The following is a 9,103-nucleotide window of genomic DNA, read 5'->3' as shown; positions in this document are numbered from 1 at the left end:
TTTGTTGTTTGTTTCAAATTTAGTATCTTTTTGATTCATTTTATTTCAAATTAAACTAAATTAAAATGAGAAATGTGAAATAAAAAAGCTTAGGTTTTTTAAATGTTTGTATTTTATTCCAGTTAGCATTTATTTTATTTTAAATGGTAAAAATGTTTATTTTTTTATGTTTTTAGTTTTAGTTTCTGTTTTAGTTACCTATTACAACCCTGGTTCAAGTTGCTCTTTTCTATCTAATGAAAGTGTTTGGAGATCTGTGTTCACTTTTCACTTTAATTGTATTCTTTTGTTCTCCATGCAAGAAAAAAGTCCAGAGTTTGGCAATAGACAGCACTGCAGCTCACTAGGTTTTGGAACACAGTCTTTCTTCAGTCTCTTTAGTCTGTTTTCTCATGAATCTGATCCTCTGTCCTCTCGTTAGGTTCTTGAGCTGGTTCTGCAGATGAGTCGTCTTCTGAACAAGGTTGTGTAGCTGGTTCTGGAGTCGTCTTTGATATGCTCGAGTCATTCTCCTCTCCTCGCACGTCCTCTCCACTGTTACCGGTTGGTGTCCTGGCTCTACGTGCGTCGAGGTAAGCTACAATGATCTCACAGTTTTGGTAGATGATCATGCCCGAGAGGGTGAGCGCAGCTCCAGCACAGCTAAGAGCCGTCAGCTGGTGCCCAAACAGCAGCTGGGAGAGCAGCAGGTTCCCCACCACATTCAGGTTGCCCAGGATGTGCAGCGTGACAGCGGAGGTCAGGGTGATGACACAGCAGCTGGCCAGGTTGTACAGCACTGAACCCAGACAGCTGAGCAAGATGAAACCCCAGAGGTGATGGTCATACTGGAGAGGGGACTGCAGCGCTGCCCAGTTCTCCAGAACCAGGGCGGCTACGGCCAGGATGCAGAAGCTGGGGATGGACATCAGATACAGTAGGAAGATAGAGTTGATCTTCTCCTCCTGGAGCAAGATGCCTGACAATTACAAATATACAAAGAAAAAGTAGTGCAGTTTAGCCATTATAGAGTGAAACAGTGCCCGCCCACTTTTTCAGCAGTGCTGGTTCTTTGAGTATTTTTTCCATTAATTTCTCCCATAGGGATTTCAAAGAAGTCTTTGTTAAAGCCATGAATGAGCCAGCCAGCTACAAGGTGAATCACAACATTAAAAACTTTGATTTTAAGCAAAAAAATATTTGAAAAATTAGACAAAAATACATAGGTACAAGACTGAGTGCTTAACAGCTTTAGTGATAGAAAGAACTACAATCCCATGAAGCATTTGCGAACAGCATAATCGACTTATTTAAAAATGTTGGTTTTATGTTACAGTACCTGTTAAAAGTTTGGAAACATTACAATTCTTTTATGTTTTTGAAAGAAGTCTCTTATGCTCACCAAGGCTGCATTTATTTAATCAAAAATACAGTAAACTGGTAATATTGAGAAATATCATTATAAATAAATAAAAACTGTTTTCTATTTAAATTTTAAAAAGTAATTTATTCCTGTGATCAAACCATCATTTCTCCAGTCTTCAGTGCCACATGATCCTTCAGAAATCATTCTAATATGATTATTTGCTGCTCAAGAAACATTTCTTATTATTATTATCAATGTTAAATGAAAACAGCTGTGCTGCTTAACATTTTTGTGGTAATGGTGATATTTTTTTCAGAATTCTTTGATGAATAAAGTTCAAAGAACAGCATTTATTTGCATTTATTAAAGCATTTATTAAATATAATTTTTTGTAACATTATAAATGTCTACACTGTCACTTTTGATCAATTTAATAAATTCTTGCAGAATGAAATTATTTTCTCTCTTTTTTTATCTTACCACAAATGTTTAAATGGTATAATTTATTCTGCAAAAAGAGTTAAGCAGCAAAAAACAACATTTTCAACATTGATAATAATAATAAATGTTTCTTGAGCATGAAATCAGCATATTAGAATGATTTCTGAAGGATCATGTGACACTGAAAACTGGAGTAATGATGCTGAAAATTCAGCTTTGATCAAAGGAATAAATTACATTTTTAAATGTATTCAAATAGAAAACAATTTTTTTTAATTATTTTATTTTTATTAATTGTAATAATATTTCACAATATTACTGTTTTTACTGTATTTTTATTAAGTAAGTGAGTAGAAGAGACATCTTTCAAAAACAAACAAAAAAAAAATTTGCAAGAGCGTAGGATTGGTGGAATTTTCTGTACAGCATCATGGATAATGTAGTTTTTCACAGTAAGGCTGTCTTTAAAGGTTTATAAGTTGCCGTTAAAAATCTATTTCCCTATAGGGAAATTGAATGGAATTTTTACTTCTGGATCCCAACTGTTGCACTCTACTGACACATATTTTTTTTGGCCATCTGGATTGTCATTTATGAAAGCGCATGCTGAGCTATAGTGTGACGCATATAGTAAACAACCTTAACCTCTCTGATGCAATGGTTACAACTAAAATAGTAGACTACTGAAACATAACACCAAATGATGACCTAGATAAGTCCACATGGAGTAACTCTTCTGGACCAAGAAAGCAAAGTAGCTGAGTAAATTAATTACAACCTCTAAAAAATCAAAGTTAAAATTCCCTAATATTTCCAGGTTTTCCATGAGATATGAATCATTATACACACACACATATTATATATATATATATATATATAGAATCAAAGAGGCTAAATTAATAATGATATATATATCATTATTAATTTAGCCTCTTTGATTCTCAGTTTCCTAATATTGACACATCATAGTTTTTCTAGTATACACTGCAAACAAAGTACAGTTTGTTAAAAACAAGACACTGCCCATTTAGCTTGCATGCAAACTGTAGGTTATGTTATGCAACAGTACAATGACTAAGAATCTTCTTTGACATGCATTGCATTGAATAGCATCAGCATATGTGGTTGCAGCTGTTTGTGACAAGATATGAAGTCATAAAAAGTCTAAATATGTACAAAACAGGTTCTCCCACTAAACTAAAGCACAGACTCTTGCCCTCTGTCCAGCCTTGTTCCTTGATGTTCCCAGACACCTACATAATTATTCTAGGGAGGAGGTCACTTAGTGTAATGGAGCTCAGCTGACACTCATTTTAAGAAATCAAAAACAGTCAAGTAGCCAATGCACATCTGTTATTGTGAGTTCATTTGCTACTTGGGGAAATCGGGTTAGAACAACAGCAGCAGCCGCATGTAACTGCTCATGGGTGAGTCTCAGGAACAGGATGTGCCAGCTGTTGGCAGACAGGACGTTTTCCACTCTGACTCAGACAGACACTAGGAAGTTACAGTAGTGTGGAACATAAAAACGTGAACTAGCCTGATGGAGAGACGAGAAGGGACTCTGCTGTCAGGAACATTTGGTTAAGAATATTTTCATATGTCAATAAAAGAGCCACTGACCTTATACATTATGGTAATGAATCTAGATATAGCTTCAGATATCTTTCTAAAACTATAAACACATGTTTTATTGTCAAACTGATCAGGAATAAGCTCTGCAGTTCAGCAACGGGTTAAGAGAAAGCTAACTAGTCATCCGACTCGCGAATGAATCGTTCTTGTGAACCGATTCGTTGTAATGATTCAGTAGAAATGATTCGAAAGGTGTTATGAATCAGTTGACTTGTCTAGGAATAACGCAAAATCTAATTGCCTTCATTTCTCTGACTCTACCTTGACTTTGTCTGGATTTAAAAAAAATAATCATTTCATATGCATTGCCCTTACAAAAAGCTGTTTAGGCTAAATCAAGTGAAATGTTTTAAAGCTTAACATAAGACAAATGTCGCTGTAGTGTACGTTTGCATAAATGTTTATAAATCTATCAGTTACTATATGACATTTCCAGCTAGGTCTGGAAACACCAAGTTAAAATTCCCTAATGTTTACAGGTTTCAAATGACATTGAAAACCCTAAATATAACTAACTCTGCTAAATGTATGGCTACACGGCTGAGTTATAACCAGTCTTTAAAAGAATCTCATTCCCAACTGTCTATCACTTACTTTGTTGAATGGTTTTTACGCCTCTTAACATGGTGGCGGCGAACACAAACAAGCAGCCGGTCTGGTCGAACTGCACCTCGCCCATAATGCTGAACGACGCCCCGAGACAGATGGGCATCATCGCGGTGTACTTCAGGATGTGGTGCTGCTTCCCGAGAATCAGCGTGGAAATAGCCAGTGTAAACAGCGGCGTTGTGGTGTAGATCATTTGTGCGAACGAAAGCTGCACATAATTGAGTCCCACGTTTCCAAACGCGATACTGGCACAGAATGTCAAACTCAACAGGAATACTTTGAATTTGGCGCTGTTTGTTAAATCCTGCTCGCCGATACCTCTGTGCTGGATAACCCTGCATTTTATCAGTCCGTAGTCCACCACTATCGCTGTCAGCATGTGGAGGGCTGACAGAAGCAGCGGGTATCTGAAATTGTACACGGCGAATATCCATTTGTTGAGGCTGGAAATGGTGGTGCCCGTCACCAGCCACACGGAGACAGCGAACATGAGGTGCAGCATTTCTGGCGGTTGCTTCTTCCCCTTCTCGGTGTCCCGGGTCTCCGCGCACTTGTTGGAGGGGCCATCGGTACTAATCATGTTCGTTTCATCTTCGCACCTGCAGGGTAAACACATCTTAGTTCACGACGTAAATAAATAATCCATCTCCGCAAATACTAGCAATAGTATTCGAGTCAGCTGTTTGTTCACTCTCGGTTGAAGGAACTGAAGCCGGGTGTGATGTCCTGTCTTAACGCGCTATAGCAACCGTGTGTTTTGGAAGCGGACAGAAACAACATTCCGATTGCCTACACGTGTTATTATGTGTCGTTGGTCGGGCTGGTTTGTGACGTAAGGGCAGGCACGGACGCTTGTTTTGGGCATGAGACGTAGTGGCGTTTCATTCGTGAACCAATCGGTTCTTTTAAATGAATCTTGACTCTCTGGCTGGATTCGAAATGGCATACTCCTAGGGCCTGTCCTTGCCTGTCTTTGCACTTGATCACTTGTCTACTTAAAGTCACCGTAATCAAAAAATACAATTCTTTTTTTTTTTTTTTTATGGAATTTTTATTATAAAAGATTTAACCATGCACATCATTATTCATGTGCGCTCTTAATTTTTAATCAAAACAACTGCCAACTTCTTGCAGTGACTTCTCTTCTCCAACGATCCAATCAATTCCCCATGGACAAACTCAAGTTCCGCACAGTTTTTCTTGTTCAAGAAGCCATTTTACTCAGAAATACGTCATAATAGGGAAGAAAGGGCGATTGCAACTTCTTGCAATCGACTATAAGGCTTACATGACTTTTGTACAGATTTTTGCCACAATTTGCAGTCTGGACAAGTCAACAGTGGTTGAGACAGACTGCAAATTTTGGGCAGACACAGCTGACCAATTTCACAGGAAATCAGGTAGTTTAGGTTGTTTTTCTGCTTCAGACTATACAGACATGTTTGATATTTTGAGCTGATTTTAGAACACTTTTTTTTTATTTGTCGTCACGCATCTTCTAGCAAAATGCCGCATGTTTCTGCCTGAGTTTGTTTTCGGAATGGCTTGAAAGTCTGGTACAGTGTGTGATCCTCTGTATATGATGTTCATGTTTTCTCTGTGACCATTTACAAAGACAGCAAGTGTGTGATGCCTAGTGTTTTAAAACTTTAAAAGTTGTGTAGTGTATGCCAGCATTTTCATGACGTATTTCCTGTATTTGGCCCAAGTGTGCACGTAGGCATGAAGAATGCAAGTGTGTATAGAACTTTGAATTACCTGATACCACATAAACTTCTATGTCTCCAGTCTGGAGTGCTTAAGTGATAAAAAGCAGATGCAAATGTTTTACAAAATACACACACTCATCTCTGCACCAATAAAATGTGCAAAACTTCATGGTTTTCTACCAAATTATAGCCTTTGTAATATCGAATTAACTTAATATACAATGTAAAGTTTTCCTCAAAATCGTGAGATTTTAGGGTATGTGAATTTATGAACACGATGAATGTGAATGATATATTTGACCCTGGACCACAAAACCAGTCATAAGTCGCACGGGTATATTTGTAGCAATAGCCAACGATACATTGTATGGGTCAAAATTATCGATTTTTTTATTTTTTTTTATGCCAAAAATCATTAGGATATTAAGTAAAGATTATGTTCCATGAAGATATTTTGTAAATTTCCTACTGTAAATATATCAAACATTTATTTTTATGAGTGGATATGCATTAAGGACTTAATTTGGACAACTTTAAAGGCGATTTTCTTAATATTTAGATATTTTTTGCACCCTCAGAATCCAGATTTTCAAGTAGTTGTGTCTCGCCAAATATTATCATATCCTAACAAACCATACATCAATGGAAAGCTTATTTATTCAGCTTTCAGTTGACATATAAAACTCAATTTCAAAAAATTTACCCTTATGACTGGTTTTGTGGTCCTGGGTCATATAAGGGATATGCTTGGCCTCAAATATTGCTCAGAAGTGGTATTAGACAAAGTGGATTTAGATTAAGGGAACTGAGCTGTTGCATTTTTCTAAGACAGTCTTTTCTGACGAGTACACACTCTCAAGTGGCCAAGACTGCAAGTTTGGGCCCTTCTATTTCTGCCAATGTCTCAATATTTATATTGCTAAAATTGAAAGAGTAATAGGCCTATGCTTTACCGAATTTAGCCAAAGGCTTGCCTAATGAATCAGCAAATTATTCGAGTTACTGTAATGACCAGACCAGTGACAAATCTGATCCCCAAGTGATCCCGTTGGCTCAAAGAACCTGCAATAATAGGTGCCCGTTTACAATTCCTTCAAAATCACATTATGATATGTGTTGTTCATGTTGTTATTTTATAATGACCATTAATGACTGTTTTATTAATGTAGCATACAGATACCTGATTAGCCTGATAGCTTATCTTGCACTGTGCATTTCCACTTACCCCTATGTGTATTCACAACGATCTTTAATGTAATGTAAAAAATATTGTTTAATATTTGTTTAATAAGTTTATCAAGTGAAAGATATTACATTGTCTAATTTGTTTTCTTATGCACTATATAGTACGCATCTATATACATATTTCGATGTTGTTTATGTGTACTTTGTAGAGAGACCCGATTTCAAGGGAGGACCTGATTTCTCACGACACCGGGGAACGCAGGGAAATTAATCCACCAAGTCTACCAATCAGAAATCGGCTCGTGGCGCTGCCGGTTTTGGATTGGTGCCCCCCTATTTATTCAAAATAGTCTATGAAAATGGTTCAGTAAAAGCAAATCCTAAACAAATTAGTGGCTATGTTAAATAAATAGTCGGGATAGCGAGTCACTGAATGTTTTTGTCGCTGACTTCACTGCTGTCGGTGGCTTTTAGATTGACAGCGCAGCAAATGGTCGCTCTGTGGTCCATAGAGGCTTATTTCATCCGGGATCCCGTGATGGGGTGCCTGAAACTGCGACGACTATCCAGCCAAGCCAAACTGACCAACAATTACAAAGATTTCAGTTTAAACGATAACAAGAGACTTGAAATGCATTGCGTAATAAAACAAGGCCGTACATATGTGTACAAATGACGCTGGTCGATGACGTCGAGTCACCGCAGCATCGGTATATTTCATGTCCCGTTTCTAAGTGTAATTTCCACGGAGGTTGTTCCAGCCTAAACGTGTCATATATTCCTTGTTTTATATTAATATCTCCTTATATTCGCTTGGTAATGCGACTGTCGAATCATATCAAGGATGCACTTGTCTTGATCTTCTCGCTTATTGTCACCTCCAGTAAACCGTGGAAGCAAAACGGTTCATAAATGACACTAGTAAGACCCTCACAGAGGAACAAACAAACCAGTCCGCATCAACAGGGTATAATAACATCATAAACAGGGCACAACATGATCAAATGCATTTCCGTCGTCACTTACCTTTTTCCCGCACTGCTGAAGCTAAATGCGTTTAATTATATCCTGCGCGGAGACACATGCGGCTCTTTCTGTGAACTGCCAGTTGTTGCCAGATCAGCTGTGCAATACGTCACCCGTCTGTTCATTCAGTGCGCCTGCTGAAAGGTGACCGACCCATCGCGTGCTGCTGGCACGTGGACAATCAGTTTCACAATAAATAATAAAAATGCTCGAGCATCTCAAAGAATGCGTGTTTATTTATTTCGCTAGCGAACATAATAAATACCGCCTCCCCCCCCTTTAAACACTTTAACTCAAATTAAAAAAGGTAAACAATACTGCCAATAAAGCGTTTATTTTTTCATGACATTATCAAAAATGTCACTCACATCTAGGCTACATTTTACAATGTCATACAGTAGGCTATGCAAGATGAAGACTTGTATGGTTATTTTAGATGGCAGGTTTAAAGGGATAGTTCAGCCAAAAATGAAAATTATGTCATCATTTATTCACCCTCAAGTTATTCCAAACCTGTATGAGTTTCTTTCTTCTGCTGAACACAAAGAAAGATATTTGGAAGAAAGTTTGCAACCAGGCTGCTTTTTTTTTTTGTAGAAAAAAAAAAAAAAAAAATACTATGGAAGTCAATGGTGCCCCAAAACTGTTTAGTTTCCCACATTCTTCAAAATATCTTCTTTTATGTTCATCAGAAGAAATATATGTATACAGGTTTAGAATAGCTTGAGGGTGAGTAAATAATGACAATTTTCATTTTTGGGTGAACTATCCCTTTAAGTCTGCCCTTCTGAACTAGTGGATCAGGATCTTCGAGTGTTCAGTGCGCAACAAATAGTACTAAGCAATGTTGCCACCCATCATATGTACTTGTATCAATGTGCAAATAAAACATTTAAATGCATCTACATCAGAAAATTCTCACTTTTATATTCACTCGGTAGATTTTAGGATATTTTGTTGCCTGGAAACTAAATTGCTTCTAGAAGGTTAAAACAATGATGTGTTGTATTTTACCATTATGTTGTATTTTAACAATTTTACCAAATTATGGTCCAGCGCTATTCCAAGTACGTTGGCGCCAACTACTGGCCTTGATGAGAACTGAAACGCTACAACAACAAAAACGGACCAAAACCAACCAGTACTGACAACA

General features: G+C 37.4%; 1 protein-coding gene across 2 annotated transcripts; it reads right to left on the bottom strand.

Moving 5' to 3' along the window:
* Positions 1–259: 259 nt before the first annotated feature.
* On the bottom strand, positions 260–8,158 carry slc35e4 (solute carrier family 35 member E4). Of its 2 annotated transcripts, XM_048172532.1 has the most exons (3): positions 7,951–8,158; positions 4,016–4,629; positions 260–958 (listed from the first exon to the last, which is right to left on the bottom strand). In XM_048172532.1, exons 2-3 carry the CDS (start codon positions 4,608–4,610, stop codon positions 378–380), a joined length of 1,176 nt encoding a protein of 391 aa, XP_048028489.1. In that variant the 5' UTR covers positions 4,611–4,629; positions 7,951–8,158; the 3' UTR covers positions 260–377. The 2 variants fall into 2 exon arrangements, with proteins under 2 accessions (XP_048028489.1, XP_048028481.1); XM_048172524.1 differs by lacking the exon at positions 7,951–8,158 and having other exon boundaries at positions 4,016–4,835.
* Between the last annotated feature and the right edge of the window lie 945 nt (positions 8,159–9,103).

Source organism: Megalobrama amblycephala, linkage group LG2 (assembly GCF_018812025.1).
Source record: "Megalobrama amblycephala isolate DHTTF-2021 linkage group LG2, ASM1881202v1, whole genome shotgun sequence".
NCBI lineage: Eukaryota > Metazoa > Chordata > Actinopteri > Cypriniformes > Xenocyprididae > Megalobrama > Megalobrama amblycephala.
Note: the sequence above shows the minus strand (reverse complement) of the source record. Positions and strands in the feature narration are given on the sequence as shown.

Excerpts from the sequence above, each read along its gene's own strand:
- slc35e4 (XM_048172524.1), bottom strand. The coding sequence starts at position 4,646 with ATGTGTTTACCCTGCAGGTGCGAAGATGAAACGAACATGATTAGTACC. Across the intron at positions 959-4,015 it reads CGTAAAAACCATTCAACAAA|GCATCTTGCTCCAGGAGGAG; the intron begins GTAAGTGATAGA and ends TGTAATTGTCAG.